The 18158-nt window shown below is 39.7% G+C and overlaps 1 pseudogene and 1 gene segment (V, D, J or C); both read right to left on the reverse strand.

The window, feature by feature from the left end:
- Positions 1–1798: 1798 nt before the first annotated feature.
- On the reverse strand, positions 1799–14367 carry LOC101361437 (uncharacterized; annotated as a pseudogene).
- Positions 14141–17696, reverse strand: LOC111820847 (immunoglobulin heavy variable 4-59-like). The segment is given in 3 exon segments: positions 14141–14155; positions 17118–17515; positions 17596–17696. Coding segments are annotated over 3 exon segments (459 nt in total).
- Between the last annotated feature and the right edge of the window lie 462 nt (positions 17697–18158).

An 18158-nucleotide genomic window follows, 5' to 3' on the forward strand; every position in this document is an offset into this window, starting at 1 on the left:
ATATTTTTTACTTCATTTTCAATTTTTTTCTCAGTACTGATATACTCTTCTTACATTTATCTTGTAGATTGGTGTTTAAGCAAAACAAACACATCAAAACTGCACAGTGGATCCTCAGGATGATATGTTCTGTGTGTACTATCTTTCTTAATTATGATATTATCCATTAATAGATAACCTGCCCACTTCATCTTGGAAACTCCAATGGAGATATTAACTCTAGATAGAATGTTAAAAAAAAAAAAGGACAATCCATAATTTGTTGGATGTTTTGGGTGATAGAATTCCACATTTACCACAAAGAAAAAAAGAAAGTATTTTAAGGGCTGATTTCCTGTCATAGTCCAGTAAAGATGAGGTTGAGAACTAAGGAGGGTATAGGGAGAAAGTCTTCAGGACATGTAATGAAAGTTCCAAGAGAAGAAGAGAAGGATGTTGGTCAGAAACAAGATTTGATATTTTTACATGTGAGAATGTCACTAGCTGAGGAAACACCCTGTCATTGTAATCCAGAAAAAACAAATCCCAAACATTTGTTTTTTACAAACTAATCAAATATTAAAATGTTTTATTATATAAAAAAGTTTAAACTCCATCAAATCTGAGAATATATCTCCCATTCCTCCAACCACAGGGAGTGTAATGGAACAAGGGACAAGCACTGTGCTCTGAAACCCATCACTTGTTCTTTGTAGAAGTCTTGAGCCCTGAGAGATATCCTCTCTCAAAATCTAGGAGGATTAGTCATACTAAGTCAGGTCCCTTTATGAGAGATGTAGAATTTCTCTAAAGGGTGATTTTGGATCAAGGACACCTGATGATCTTCCTGGACAACTATTGGACTGCACACGTGTTTAGGAAATTTCCACCCAACCATCCTTCTCTCTCGGCTTCCCTCAGGGTCAAACTTGAATCATGAGCTAACAGCTCCACCAGCCTCCCTGGCCTCCTCTGCATTTTCTCTCATACAATTGCTTTCCAAATAAAATTCTCATAGGCTTAATCTTCTCTTTTTTTTTTTTTTCACATTGAAGGACCCAGGCTAACACATATTCTTTAATAAAGTTATCGATAACATGAACAGGCTTGCATTAGCAAATATAAACTGTATGATAACCATGAATTAGGTGACCTTGCTGAACTAGGGAGGTAGAAAATAAACCAGGAGGTAGAGAGACTCTAGACCACTGCTGAGTGTAATGTACAGACAAGTGTTTGAGGAGGAGGGTCAAATGTGAACCTCATTCTGCTTTTTATGTTGCTGACACTGACCTATCCACACTCTTGGCTCAAACTTGAATCCCAAATAGTGTACTATTGAGGAATGCTACTGAGGTCTCTGTCTTGAGTATGACATTTCAGAAGCAGATCATCTAGCCTCTCTCCCAAGGCACCATTGAGTGGGTTTGAACAACCAATCTTTCAGCTTTTCAGCCAGTAGTTGATCACTTCAATGTCTGTGCCATCCAGTGACTCAATCTGCCTTGATTACGATTGGAAAAAACTTGCCAGGTTTACCTGAGCTTCGTTAGAACCCTGATCCTGGTGTCCCCTGACAGAGTCATTTCCCCTCAAAAGAGACAAGCTTTTTATTCTACAGGTGAGAATGCTTCCTTCTGTTACAATACATGTTTTCAATTCACACACATGAAGGGTAGGAACAGAATCATAAATAAGTTGATTCTCTGGGGAAACTGTGACATGGAGAAGAATCCCCAGAACACATCAGTCAACCAGCCCTTGTACTCCATCTGCAGCCTCTCCTGGTTCTGAATCTGTGCTCAGTGGATCCTGAGTGCCCCCTATAGTCCAGCCCCTTCCCTGCATGGCAGGTTTGTGTCTGGGCTCTCACTTTCCCTCACTGTATCACTTGTACAGTAATACACAGCCATGTCCTCAACTTTCAGGCTGTCCATTTGCAGATACAGTGTGTTCTTGGTGTTGTCTCTGGAGATGGTGAATCAGCCCTTCACAGATTCTGCATAGTTCTTAGTACCACTCTCAGGGTTAATCCCTGCAACCCAGTACAGCTCCTTCCCTGGAGATGGGTGGACCCAGATCATCCAGTAGCTATTGAAAGTGAATCCAGAAGCTTCACAGGAAGGTCTCAAGGACACCCCCCCCCCCCAGGCTGCCACACCACTCCTCCAGACTCTACCAGCTGCACCTCACACTGGACACCTGCAAACACAGAGACATCTTGGCTAGGAAAAAAATCACATATCCACCATTTCTCTCCCTCATACCCAATATCTCTTGTTATTTATAAAATGACCTTTAAAATAGCAACAAGGAAAACCCAGGTCAGCACAGACTTCATCGTGATTAGTCTGTTTTCAGTCTGGATCACTGAAGAGAGACACCTGGGAATCCCAGGGTTGGGTCTCATGTCCAAGACCTGCAGTGTTGTGGCTGGGCTGGTTTTCATCAGCAGAAGGAGGGGCTCTATTTGCATGTCCTTCTACTATATAGTAAGCTCTATGGTTGGATGCCTTCATAGAGGGCAGTGCCTCAAAGCAGACATGATTATCCTGGGGGTATTCGGTGGCAATGATAACATTTAGGAACAATTATTTTTTTCATGTGATTGTGATAGGCTGAACATATAATTCCCATCATATTATTTCATGTGCCATAATTTATTTATATCTAAATGATATAAGACAGTATGTATTTTATTTATTTGCATCCTTTACTCACATAATTTTGCACATGCGTATATGGAAATAAATCCATGTTTTTCTATCTAACAAGCATGGATTGATTTTAATGCTCAGTATTTTAGTGTATGCATATACCACAATTTATTTATCTATTCACCTGTTCATGCATATTTGGATAGTTTCCAGTTCCTTATTATTATAATGAAAGCTAATACTCAGATTGAAGATTTAGAGAAGAGAAAAAAGAAAAGTGAATTCATTTTGTTACAACAACAACAGTAACAATAACAAACATGCAAAAACTGCAAATGGACAGCTTCAACAGAATAGTGAACTGAAATCACAGGAAAAAAAATCATACTTTGAGAGAGACAGGTGCCTCCACGGAGAAAAAGGACTCAGGTATTACCTTACTATGGCAGATGCCACCAGATGGCATTTAAAATCTAAGAAGATTGATCTCAAAACATTTAATAGTTGAATGTTGAGTGTGTTAAAGGAATTAGAGTGTGATGTTCCCAGGGGCCGCAGACCTAGGGGGATATCTGCTTTATTGAAGACTGTTACATTAGGACTGGGGATAATCTACAAAAAGCTATCTGCTTCACTCCCCACATGATGGCTAGGGTAGCAGAAGAACAGCCACTGTCAAAATACAGCCAGAAGTACCTCTCCTGGCCCTAATACAGAACAAAACAATTAATAGGGAGAAAGTCATCAAAAACCGTATCTTACAAGTACAGGGAGAATCCCATAGGAAATGGGGTAATAGAGGACATCACTGAAACTATATTCAGAATCAATTCCCTTTTCTTTGATAAGGCATAAAGCCTTCAATGTGAAGGGGAAGGACATAAAAACTAGAAGCTGAGGATACTGGCAAAAATCTTTTGCGGCTAGGAATGGAACAATTTGGAATAAAAGACACTCTTTTCCATAGAAAGGGGGAGGAATAGCTGCTAGGCCAGCATTGTCTCTTGAGGAGGGGCAGGAACACATGGAAGGCCACATTCCAGACCCAGGTACACAATGTCTACCTGAGAATGAGGCTCAATCAAAAGATCAGAGAAATACCCCTTAGCGCTAACTCCACCACAACACTAACCATCATCAGATAAAAATAACAGTGGGGTGCACCAGAGAAAGTTGAGAGACAGATTCTCTCTGGAAAGAGCACAAAGTGAAGACCAAAGAGAAGCATAAAGGAAAACAAATGAGATGTTACTAGAAGAATATGAAGCCTCTGGTGCTTGTAGCAGAAACAAAATTTAACTCAGCCAAGAACAAAAATAACTCCAAATGCAGTCCTGAATAGATTCATACAAACCTCTACAATAAAGTTCTAACTGGAGGTAGGGTGTGATCATATCCAAAAGAAAAATATAATACATAAAATAATGTATCAACATCTACTGTATTGCATGCCATCTTTCAACAGCAATGAAATATCTATATGGGCAATACCAAAAAGCAAGAACACAGTCATAATTGACACATTATCAAAATGAGATTCACATATGACACATATGTTGAAACTATAAAACTAATCATGAAATATAAAAGTAAGTAAGATTGATATGTTTAAAGATCTTAAGAAAAAGTAGACAAACTGCAAGGGCAATAGGTATTTCCAGCAGAGAGATATGAGCCATCAGTTTCACTCTTATGTATATTCCCAAAATAATTGAAAGTAGAGACTCAAGCAGATACATGCACACTAATTTTTATAGCAGCATTATTCACAGTAGTCAAAAAGTGAAACAATTCAAGTTCGCATCAACAGATGACTTGATGAACAAAATGTGGTATATATTTACAATGGAATATCATGAGTCCATGAAAAGGAACTAAGTCCTGGTACATGCTACAACGTGGATGAACCTTAAAAACATTACGCTAAGTAAAATAAGCCAAACACAAAAGGAGAAATGTTGTATGAATCCGTTTATATGAAATATCTAGAAAAGGGAGAAAGTCGATTAGAGGTTACCAGGGATTGGGAATAGGGGAGATTGGGGAGTTTTTGCTTAATGGATACAGAGTTACTGTTTGGGGTGATGAAAAAGTTTTGGAAGTAGATTGTAGTAAAGGTTGAATGATGTTTTGAATCTAATCAATGTCACTGCATTAACATTTAAAGTCAGTTAAAGTGGAAAAGTTTATGTTGTGTATATTTTACCACAATAAATAATGATTGAAAAAGAAAATTATGCTGAAAGACAAAGAACATCCTGAGGCGAGTGTAGGTTGCATTCCTTACAGAGGACCAGGGAAAACATTTAAAGGAGACTTCTACTCAAAACTATTGAAGCAAGAAAATAATGAAGTCATATATTTTGTGTTGGACAAGTGGGATATTCAACCTAGAATTCTATACTCTGAGCTTCTGTTAAGTGTGATGGGAAAACTTTGAGATAAATAATGGTAATAGCTGAACAACATGACAAATTTAATGCTACTGAATTGTACGCGTGAAAAAGATTGAAAAGGCAATTATTTTTGCATATATATTTGCCATAATAGACATAGTAACAAAATTAAATTACAGGCAAACTTTTTTTAGATAGCCAGAAACTGAGGGAAATCCTTGTCAGCACAACAACCCTTCTAGAAATAATTAAAAATACTCTACAGGAAGAGGGATTATGATATAACCCAGAAACGTGAATCTACACAATGTGTTAAAAATGGAATAAAGGTTAAATTTGATATTTTAGTGGTTTACTTGCTCTGAAGATAATTCTTAAAACAATAATAATAGCCATGCATTGTATGTTTGTAGCATATGCAAAAGTGAATAGAATAACAAAGGTACAAGGGATGGGAGAGAAGAATTAGAAATCGTGGAACCGCTCAGTCCAAGTGCAATCTGCCACTTTTCCCTGTGGCCCACAATTGAACCATGTGCTTAGGACCACATGTGTCAGCCTGACTTCTTGGATGGGGTGAACTTGTGTGATGGCTGCCTTTCCCAGAGCTTCTTGAACCAAAAACACCCAAAGTAGCTGGCAGCCTAGAACACATCCCTTATATCTTGCCTGATCACTTGTCAACATTCCCAGAAGCTGCTTGTGCATGCATGTCACTTGCCAGCTGGACAACCCTATCTCTATATCTGTTACTGGTGGGGAGGGAATGATGTCCTCCTTTAACTGCAGAACAAAAGAGGGGTGTGTGCAGACCACTACCCCTGCATTGGCTGCCTAGTGAGACCCCTGACCCTCAGGGACCAGTGATAACTATTGAAGCTGACATTGCTCTGTCTCTTCTCTATATGAGTAAGCATTGTTCCACAAAACACCTGTGTGTAATTTTTTTTTTTCCTGACCTCAGACATTGGCTTGACAGAAATGTACTATTATAATACCCTTACACTACACAAGAAGGGGTAAAATACAATTGGAAGGTAGAGTAAAATTATTTTAAAAAATGCAAATTATCAACTAAGGGGTAACAATAAAAAGATTATTAAAAAAGAAAATCATTAATATGTCAATAGAGGAGCTATAAATACTATCATAAAATGCTAAATTAAAATGAGAGGGTGGGGCAAAATAGCAGATTAAGTAGTAGCTACCATTTATCCCCCTGCAACTTACCCACTGAGCAACAAATAAAAAGAAGCACAAACTGAGATCTCAGAGCTCTGGACAGCTGCTGAAGTGTAGGAGAGTCCACGTGAGTCCAGAAACAGGAGAGAAGACCTGCAGCGGCAGCACAGGAATGGGGAGATTCTAGCTGCTGGCATTTGGAGGACTCAGCTCATATCACTCATGTTGGGACAGGGACAGACAACACTCTGAACAAAGAAATAGGAGCTAAACTGTGGAAGCTGTAGTCTGATTAAGGTGGCACTGCTAGGATATGTGAGTTAATGGGCCACTTGGGAGGGGACACCAGGAGGCTGAGGCACAGTGATAGAGTACTGTTGAATTTAACTGAGAGGAAGGTAGATGGTCTCTAGGAGCCAGGCACATTGAAGAGCCACTGTGGGACTTGTTCTTCAGCCTGGGTGAGAAAAATACATCAAAGAGTGTCATGGATTGAAATATGCCCCTCCAAAAATGTGTGTCTCAATTTGGCTGGGCCGTGATTGCAGGTATTGTGTGATTTTCCTGTATGTTGTAAATCCTGCCTCTTTGATATTAATGAGGGAGGATGGGCAACAGCTGTGTTGGTAAAGCAGGACTCAGTTTATAAGACTGGACTGTGTCCTGAGGCAATCTCTTGAGATATAAAAGAGAGAAGGGAGCAGAGAGACAGAAGGACCTCTTACCACCAAGAAAGCAGTGCGTGGAACAGAGTGCATCCTTTGGAGCTGGGGTCCCTGTGCAGAGATGCTCGTAGTCTGGGGGAACATTGATGAGAAGGCCACCAGAGAAAGAACCTTTTCCCCTGTAGCTGACGCCCTGAATTTGGACTTTAAGCCTACTTTACTGTGAAGAAATAAATTTCTCTTTGTTAAAGCCATCCTCTTATGGTATTTCTGTTATAGCAGCACTAGATGACTAAGACAAAGAGGCAATACGATGGCAAAGAACTGGCTCAATCTCAACAACAGGACACTGTGGGAGTGCCAGTACAGGGTAATCCATGAGGAAAGGACATAAAGCACTCCCTACCCTTGTGTCAGGAAATCTGAGCCACACCACCTCCATTTGCACTGGGGGCCAGTGGAAAATTCCTGCACATGCGCAATTAACCACAGAGAAAACTACCAAATTCTACATAGGGCAAAGAAGGAATCCAGCCCCAGGAATGCAGTCTGGGCTACAGTCAAACCCACAGGAGACACAGCGACTCTATCAGACATGCAAAGTTATCTACCTTAGGGAGAACCAGCTAGAATAAGCATTCAGATATTTAAAACTTTTCAATATGCCTAAAACCAGTGACAAATTAGAAGTCAAAAATAACAGAGATAGAACCGTAGACAGAACTCCTAACTCAGTACTGTAAAAAGCTAAGGACAAATGTACCCTTTAGTGGAACATAGGAGGATATAGCAGAGGTACACCTAACAATTAAAATACCTTGAAAATCTCAGGGATCTCAGGACAAGTCTCATGGAGTCCTTCAGTCTCAACCAGTCCAATAGGTCTTTTGTTGTTGGTTTTTTTTTTTTTTTTCGGATTTTGAGATTCTGTTTCATATTTTTCTCCCATTCTATCAGGATCTATCTATTGTGTATCTCATTAGAATGGCCAATAGTGGTAGCTGAGCATCATATAGTTCTTGTGGTCTCAAGGTAGATGAAGCAGTGTTTCGTGTAGGCTATTAGTCCTGTAGACTAGTTTCTTCTGTGAGTCTTTGATTTCCTTCTATCTCTTTTGTTGTGGATGAGTAGAGACCAATAGTTGTGTCTTAGGTGGCTGATCACAAGTTTTCAGGCCCAAGACACTATTCAACAAACCATGATGTAGAACATAACTTAATGACCTATATTATACCAATTGACTGAGATGCCCCACAAGACTGGTCTAATATGTCTAACCCAGAAATCTAATCCTGTAAGGTATTTGGTTATGTCTAAGCAGTATCCATAACTGTGCCCTCTGTGTGTATTATTGTAAATGAGAATATATGTGCATGCAGTCACATAGATGCATATACTTATGCTTACATCTATATATGCACACATACATGCATATTTCTGCACATTTGTATATATGCCAACATACATATATACTCATACATATATTTTTGGTTGTTTCAAAACTATATATGCTGTAGCAATTACCAGCTGTACTTTTTTCTTGTGTACTTTTTAGTGACATTGTTTACCTTTGTCCAGCTGTGTATGTTCCACCCTCATTTGGTCTTACCTTTCTTGTCACCAAAGATAACATATGTCTATTATCTAGAGAGTGAACCTCCCCCACATCCTGGTAATGACTAACAAACACTTGTTTCTATATATTTACTTGTTCACGTCATGTCATAAAAGTGAGAATATAAAATATTTATTTGTTTGTTGGTTTTTGAGATGAACTTAGTCCACTCAGCATAAGGTCCTCCAGGTTCATTCATGTTCAAAGATCTTTTGGGAACTCATTTTTCTTAACCAAGTAGTATTCCATTGACTATGTACCACATATTGCTTTTCCACTCATCTGTTGATAGGCACTTGGGTTGTTTCTATCTTTTTGCTATTATGAATAGTGCTATGAAGAACATAGATATACATTTGTCTGTTGTCACTTCTGTTAGATCCCTAGAGTATATATCTAGGAGTGGAGTTAAGGAGATTTTAAATAACTGCTACATAACTTCTTGGAAGTAATTAAGCTTAGGTTGTGGGAAATAGAATAACAGAGTATAAAAAATAATTAGTAATATGAACAGCATTGTTTTATTATTCAGTCTTTTCATACTAAACCACGAATAATTGAAATAACTACCTCTTATAGGAAATGAGGTATCTAAAATCATATGTTAAAAGTGGTCAGTCTAATAAATGTAATTTCATCCTCCCCATCAGAGATGTGTTTTTCCATGACTCATGATATAGAAGAAGTGTTACCTCTGTGAGTCCCCAGCCCAAAGTCATTATCGCCATGTGACCCCCTTGACAGCTGTTACCATGTCCACAGACAATGGGGATCAACTGGAGTGTGAAGCTGAACATACTGAGTGTATTAGAGTAGAAAATTAGGGAAAGAAACTCCCTGGGTACATGGACCATTGGATTAACTAAACTTGAAGCCACTCACATTTAGGCTAATTATTTCATTAGATACTGAATGTATTTGTTGTTTTAAAACAAACAAACAAAAAAACAAACCAATTGCCATCGAGTCAACTCCAACTCATAAAGACCCTATAGGACAGAGAAGAATTGCCCCATAGATTTTCCAAGGAGCACCTGATGGAATACAACTGCTGACCTTTTGGTTAGCAGTAGTGGCTCTTAACCACTATGCCACCAGGGTTTCCTCTATAGGGTCAAAATCTGTTTAAAGGGAATGCAAACTTCCGCAAGCCCCACTCTCTCCTGGGTTGAAAAGCTGTACCCTAGACTTGCATCAGTGACTCCTGTTTTCCACCATGAACATGTTTTGTTCCACTCTCCTACTACTGACCATCCTTTCATGTGAGTGCTTTGGTCAGGCAATCACCAGGGGTGAAAATATTCCTGTTATCCACGTGAACTGGCTTCCCCCTTATCTTGTGCTTTCTTCACAGGGGTTCTTTCCCAGGTCACCCTGAAGGAGTCTGGTCCTGTGCTGATCAAACCCACCCAGACCCTATCACTGACCTGCACTTTCTCTGGGATCTTAATAAGCACTAGTGGTATGGGTTGAGCTTTGTGTTTTAGGTCCTCCTTGTCCCTCAGGACTATGTTGCTCTCTGCTGGTCACTAACATGCCAAGTAATTCCTCATAATTTGTTCTAGAAGCTATCCACTGTATAACAAAAGCTTCCATCATTTTAATATTGTAACATAAGAAATCATAAATGTGTGACAAATTCCACAATATTACACAGTAAAACAGAAATGTAAAGTAAAACTACCTTTCTTGAGAGCAATGCCTAAATATTGATCACATTATTCAAAGACTGAACAAATAAATGAGAGGATCTGTGAAGCTTCCCCACTCCTAGGCTCAAATCCTCCAAATACACCTGGATCAGTCTACCTTGCAACAAGAAGAACAGTTATGAGTCAGTTATGATAGACTCTTAATTCCTATTACAAATTTCTGAAATACCTAAGATGAGCACAGTGCACAAATGCTGATAGAAAAAGAATCCCAAGGAACTGATTTTCTTATGTATGAGAACATCCATTTCAAAGAGAGCTTCAAAGTAAGGAAAATAGTAGAAATGACTCTCCTATGTGCTGTTGCTGGGTGTCTTCTAGTCCGTTCCGACTCATAGCGACCTTACGCACAATAGAACTAAATGATGCATGGTCCTGCACAATCCTCACAATCATTGTGATGCTTGAGCCCATCGTTACAGACACTGTGTCAAGCCATCTCACAGAGGAACTTCATCTTTTTCACTGACCCTTTTATCAAATATGATGCTCTCCAGGGACTAGTCCCTCCGGATAATATGTCCAAAATATGTGAGATGATGTTTCGTCATCCTTAATTCTAAGGAACTTTCTGGCTGTACTTCTTCCAAGACAGATTTGTTCATTCTTCTGTTAGAATATCCAATATTCTTCATCAACACCATAATTCAATTCTTCTTCTCTGTTCCTTATTTACAGTCCTGTTGTCTCATGCATATGAGACAATTGAAAATACTATGGCTTGAATCAGGAGCATCTTAGTCCTCAAGGTGACATATTATCTTTTCAACACTTCAAAGTGGTCTTTTGCAGCAGATTTGCCCAGAGCAACACTTTGTTTGATTTCCTGACAACGGCTCCCATGGGCGTTGAGTGAGAATCTAAGTAAAATGAAATCCTTGACAATTTCAAACTTTTCACTGTTTATCATGATATTGCTTATTGGTCCAGCTGTGAGGATTTTTCTTTTCTTTATGTAGAGGTGTAACCCATACTGAAGGCTATAGTTTTTGGTCTTCATTGGTAAGTGCTTCAAGTCCTCGACACTTTCTGCAAGCAAGGTTGTGTCATCTGCATATCACAGGTTTTAAGAAGTCTTTCTCCAATCCTGATGTTGCATTCTTCTTCACATAGTCCAGCTCCTTGGTTTATTTGATCAGCATACAGATTGGATAAGTATGGCAAAAGATACAGCCCTGATGCACATCTTTAAACCATCCAGAATCCCTTTGTTGTGTTCCAATGACTGCCCCTTGGCCTATGTACAGTTTCCTCTTGGGCACAATTAAGTGTTCTGGAATTCCCATTCTTCAATGTTATCCATGATTTGTCATGATCCACACAGTTGAATGCCTTTGCATAGTCAATAAAATTCAGGTAAACATCTTTCTGTTATTCTCAGCTTTCAGCCAAGATCCGTCTGACATCAGCAATAATATCAGTTGTTCCACGTCTTCATCTGAATCTAGCTTGAACTTCTGGCGGTTCCCAGTCAATGTACTGCTGCATGTACTTTTGAATGATCTTCAGAAAATTTTTACTTTTGTCTGATATTAATGCTTTCCTCAATAATTTCTGTTGTTATCACTTTTCTTTGGAATAGGCACAGATGTGGATCTCTTCCAGTTGGTTTGCCAGGTAGCCATCTTGTAAATTTCTTGGCATAGATGAATGAGCACATTCAGCGCTGCATCTGTTTGTTGAAACATCTCAATTGGTATTCCGTCAATTCCAGGAGCCATGTTTTTTTAACCCATGTCTTCAGTGCAGCTTAGACTTCTTCAATACTATTGGTTCTTGATCATATGCTACCTCTTAAAATTGTAGAACATGGACCAATTATTTTTGGTACAGTAACTCTCTGTATTCCTTTCATCTTTTTTTGATGCTTCTTGCATCATTCAACATTTTGCCCATAGACTCCTTCAATACTGCAACTCAAGGCTTAAATTTTTCTTGAGTTCTTTCAGCATGAGAAACACTGATGGTCTTCTTCCCTTTTGGCTTTTAAACTCCAAATTTTTGCAAATTTCATTATAATAATTTACTTTGTTTTCTCGAGGTGCCCTTTGAAATCTTCTATTCAGCGCTTCTACTTCATTATCTCTTCCCTTTGTTTTAGCTACTCCACATTCAAGAGTAAGTTCAGAGTCTCTTCTTACACCCATTTTGGTCTTTTCTTTCTTTCCTGTCTTTTTAATGACCCTTTGCTTTCTTCATATATGATGTCCTTGATGTCATTCCACAACTTGTCTGGTCTTCAGTCTTTAGTGTTCAATGTATATAATATCTTCTTGACATGGTCTCTAAATTCAGGTGAGATATACCCAAGGTCTGACTTTAGCTCTTGTAAACTTTAACACAAAGAGCTCAGGATTTACTACACATCACAAAATGGAGGATAATCATATCAGATCACAAATTGGAGGGTAACAACACAATAAATGAAAATATGTCCTAGCCAAGTCAAGATATATTTTTGGGGGTCTCAATTAAATCCATGACAGTGCTTTGGCTTTGACAATGAGTTTTTAGATTTAACAGCAAACACATGATCCATGGAAGGGAAAACATTGATAAATTGGTCTATGTCAAAACTAAAACATTCTGTTTTACAAAAGACATTTTTAAGGGAATGAAAAGAAAACTCACAGCCTGGAGAAACATTTACAAATAATATATTTTGTAAATGAATTGTATCATGAATATACAAGGACACTTAAAACTGAATGAAAGAAAATAAACTATGTAATTAAAAAAATGGGCAATGGGTCTATGATCTAAACAGACTTCTTATCTAAATATATATGGAAAGATATTCAAAATGATGTTTCATTAGGGAAATGTAGGTTAAAACAACAATGCAATAGCACTACTAACCTATCAAAATGGCAAAAATAAAAAATACTGTCAATACCAAATTCTGACAAGAATTTGGAACACTAGGAATTCTTATTCATAGCTGAGGGAATGCAAAATGATGCAGACACTTTGGAAGACAGTGTGACAGTTTCTTGTGGCATTAAATGTAGTGTTACTATGTAATTAGTAATTATGTTCCAAGATATACACCCAACTGACTTAAAAACTTAGATTCAAACAAAAGCCTCCATGTGAATGCTTATATCCGCTTTTTTCATTTGAACCTCTCCCCTCCCTATGAATTTTGCTTATGGATAATTGTTATAGGGAAAATTTGTGCTTTCATTAACTGTGTGTGTCATTCCTGAACTCCAAATGATAGAATTTTATACCATATTTATGTATGCTTAGTTGGCTCCCATTGTTCCTCATCTAGAATTAATACATGTTTCTGTTGTTCTTTTTTTCTCAATTACTTAATTAAGGAAGTTATCACCCAAATTGTCCCTGTAATCTCCTTGACTTGAAAACAGTTGTCTTCTCCATCAGGATTTCTGACACGCTCATGATGTGGTTATCATGTTGTGTCTTCTGCAGAGTGATACAAGGCCGTATCCTCAGAGCCCGGACTGCTCAGCTCTATATAGGCTGTGCTCAAGGACATGTCACTAGTTCTGGTGAGTTTGTCCTGGAACTTCTACACATAGCTTGTTCCACCACTGCCTGTTTATGTTTGTCACATGTACTCAAGCCCTTTTCCATTAGCCTGTTGCAACCAGTGCATACAGCAACTGGTAAAGGTGTATCCAGAAGCCTTGCAGGAGATCTTCACTGATGCTCCAGGCTTCCTCATCTCAGCCCCTGACTGCACCAGCCGGACCTGGGATATTCTCAAGATCTAACTTTGTCTCTCATCGTGATGAGACATGACTGAATGATTTCTCCCTTGAGTGGCTGTAACCCCCTCTTCAGCTCTTAGACTGGAGACTAACTTACCTGTAGCTTCTGTCACAAAGAAGAGGGTTCTCCAGCTCAAATCCATGGGATTGACCAATGTTCTCAGGGGACTCTGAAGGGGTGAGAGTGTGTGTGGTTACTGGGTTATGCTCTGGGAGACAGAGACATGATATTTAACTCAATAAGCTTCACATTTGCATATTCAAGGGGCAGAATGTTTTATAGATGAAGACCTGGGCTAGTGTAAGAAGGAAAAGACACAGGGTCTACACAACCCTAGAATGCTGAGAGTTCAAGTCTTAACCCCTGTTGAACATTTACATCATTATGAAATGTTCATAAACACTCTGCAGACAGGGCTATTCCCACTGAGGAGCACAGCATCCACTGCATGACACTTCTTGTGACTTCAGGTTTGAGTGGATTAGAGATCACCCGGACCTTTTCTGGGGCCCATGTGATTCTGACCATATGCATTGACTACATTCTGGTCCCCTGAGGCACCGAACACAGCCCATGATAACTCTTGAGAGCAGGATTGTTGTCATTATTCATCAGTGTCAGTATCTACGGGCAGCTGTGAAATTGGTTTCTAACACAGGAGATAATTTCTCCAAGAAACTGTCTGGTGGTATTAAGCCCCCAGGATGTTCAGTAAAAAAGACTCTTGGTTCTCAGATCAGGCCTTTGATGAGTGATCCAGGGCTGTGTTTCTCATCCCTCTGATAATAAGAATGTTAAGGGGCTGTTGATAAACTCACAGCTTCCATCACCTTTCACAGGAATCTGTGTTTTCAATAAATTTGTGTTTCAACCTGAACTCTGCATAATAAAATTTCTTACAGAATGTATGCATTTTCTGTGCAGCTCCATTATTCCTCATCTTTACTGCCTGATTTCTGATCAAATGGGATTCATGCACACATGCAACCACCTCTGAACCACCACTTTGCTCTTATACATCCAGGCCAGACAATGTCACCCAGGCTTGACATCTGAATGTCTTATTCCTAGGATCAGTTTTTCTCCCATAATTCTAGACCCACTATATTAATGAAACCATCTGCCTTCTGCTCCTCACTATTGTGATGTTTATAAGCCCTAGAAATACCTTTTTAAATGTGATTCTCTTTGCCTTAGTGAGCTAAACAAATACTCCTGATAGAATAGGATATTTATAGACACATCAGCAACCCTTGTCAAATTCCTATTTCAATTTTTTTTTGAAAAAGTAATACCCAGACCTTGTCAGGAAACCCCTGCACACATCGGCACTGTTTCTGTCACTCATACCTGTTCATATTTAACATCTCTTGTTCTCCATTAAATTGCCTTTTAAAATAGCTACAAGGAAAGCCCAGCTCAGGACAGATTCCATGGTGATTCATCTGTGTTTAGTACAGATCATTGAATGGGGACACCTGGGAATCCTCGAGCTCAGGCTCCTCTCTCAGAGCTGCTGGGTTTGGGCTAGGCATGTTTTCATCAGCAGAGGGAGAGGCCCTATTTTCAGGTCATTCTCTTACATAGCAAGCTCTAGGGTTGGATGACTTCAGAGAGGGCAATATCCAAGAACAGAAAGGAGTGTTCTGAGGGAGTTGGAGTATCAAGGAAAATATTTATTATGTGATTGTACAGTGCTATTATTAGTGTTGTGAGAAACTGCCACTTTCTCTTCCAAATTGGCTGTGACATTTTTGATTTCCACTAGCAATGAATGATGGTTCTTGCTGCTTTACATTTTTGCCAGAAATTGATATTATAATTTTCTTTTAATTGTAACCATTCTGATAGGTGTACAGTGGTATTTCATTGACATTTTAATTTGCAGTTCATTAATGGAAAATGAGGTTGGACATTTTTATACTCATATTTATCATTTGTATATCTTTTTAGATCAGGTATCTGTTAATATTTTTGCCTTTTTTTTGAATTGTGTTTTTTTTTTTTATCTTATAGCTAAGTTTAGGAATTCTTTGAGTATTTTATGTCAGTTCTCTATAAGATATGTGTTTACAAAATCTTTTCTTCCATTGTGTAGCTTGTCTTTTGAGCCTCTTAATAATGTCTTTCTCATTGTAAAACTTTATAATTCGAATTAAGACCAACGTAGCAATAACTTATTTCAACGATCATACTTTAATTTGAATCAGGTTATTTGGTTTTGATGTTCTTTTTTCCCTCCAAAATCCATTGTAATCTGTAAATTTTCTCCTCTGTACTAATTTAGGTCTGAATGCTAATTTTAGACACAGACTCCTGGTGGAACAGAGTCCTGATTACACCAGACTGGGGACAATATGAACCTATCCAAGGGAGGGAGTTCATGTGGGGACACTGTGTGCCTATCTGAGGGAGGGGGCCCACATGGTGAGAGAGTGAGCCTATCTGAGGGATGGGGCCCATGTGTGGACAGTGTCTACCTGTCTAAGAGAAAGAGCCCACATAAGGACAGTGTGTACCCATCTGAAGGAAGAAGCCCATGTAGGGACAATGTGTGCCTGTCTGAGGGAAGGGGACCAAGTGGGGACAGTATGTGCCTGTCTGACTGTAGAGGTCCACTTAGGGACAGTATGAACATGTTTGATGGAAGGAGTTCATGTGGGGACAGTATGTTCCTGTCAGACAGAAGGGGTCCATGTGGAACAGGGTGAGCCTGTCTGAGGAAGGGGCCCTTGTGGGTATAGTGTGCACCTGTTTGAGGGAAGAGGACCATGTGATGACTCTGTGAGCCTGTCTGACTGGACAGAGTGTGAGTTAGGTATGCAGGATACGTGGACCACGGTGGGGTTTCTCTTTATGGGAAATATGTCTCAATCACAGAGGCAACTAGATTCTTCAGGACTTGCTGTTAGTCCAGAGGAAAATCATGTTGTATAGGAAAATGGTAGAGGAAAGTTCACTGTTAACTGGAAAATCTCATCTGTAAACTGAGAAATTTACTTCCTCCTTCCAAGGCTGCAGTGAGAATGTGAGGAATTAGAGCAGCAAGAAATAGGCCACAAAGTGTCCATGGTGGCAGCTGAGAGCTAAGAGAGCAGAGGAATTTCTAGATCCCACAGGAAGCCCCTCCTCAACACACTGTACACCTTCCCCTGTGGCTGGACACTTACTTGGTGATTCCTGAACACCCTCTGCAGCTGAGCCCCTCCTGTCCCCTGCAGGGGAGGTTTATGTCTGGGCTCCCAGTGAATCTGGACCACAGTGTCTTGGGTGCAGTAATACATGCCTGTGTCCTCAGCAGTCACAGTGCTCAGCTGTAAGAACACCTGGTTCTTTCCTGTGTCCCTGGAGATGCTCACCCGAGACTGAAGGTTGGGGCTGTAGTTGGTGTTTCCGTTAGCCCATATTACACCGACCCACTCCAGCCCCTTTCCTGGACGAAGGCGGATCCACGACACAGAAGATTCAGAAACTGGAAGTGTGTAGGTGGCACAAGCGAGACTGAGCTTTTGCGAGGAGACCACTGTCCCCTCTCCCCATTGCACAATGTGATCCTTGGCTTCAACACCTGGAAACAGGGGACCATTGTGAGTAACACAGACACATTGACTCATCATCACCCTTTTCTGTCATTCCAAGGTCACTCACCGTGGAGAATGGCCAACAGGTAGAGGAAGACTGGCAGGGACTCCATGTGTGTCTGGGTGGGGAACCTTCTTCACAAAGACCCTAACCCAGAACAAGGAGGCAGATGACATTCTACACCCCAGCATGACTTCCTTTTGATTCTGGTTTATTTGCATGTGTGGAGCTGCAGGGCACAAGGCAGAGCTTTCCTGTCAGTGGGAGGTCACTGATTCTGTGGCTCTTCTATAGGGAAGGGTCAGGACAAGGCTCCCAGTCTGACTGAGTAGTGGAGGAAACCCACCAGAAAAAGGAGATGCTCAGTGAATAAACTCTGGGGGTGTTTTTCCCATGGGCCTCGACATGCTTCTCCTTTCTGAGCTTTCCTTGGAAGGTAAGTTGGAAGTCATGGTTAGTAAACTGAGTTTTTGCAGGAGGATAAGGGATAAAGAAACCTGGATAATATGATTTTTTTCTGTAACTATCAAAACACAAAATCAAACAAAATATAGATCATTAAAGATTCAGAAACGTGCAGAGACAATGACAGTTGAATTTCTTGCAGTGTAATGGATTTAGAGTAAATG

This window comes from Trichechus manatus, unplaced genomic scaffold (assembly GCF_000243295.1).
Source record: "Trichechus manatus latirostris isolate Lorelei unplaced genomic scaffold, TriManLat1.0 scaffold00053, whole genome shotgun sequence".
Taxonomy (NCBI): Eukaryota; Metazoa; Chordata; class Mammalia; order Sirenia; family Trichechidae; genus Trichechus; species Trichechus manatus.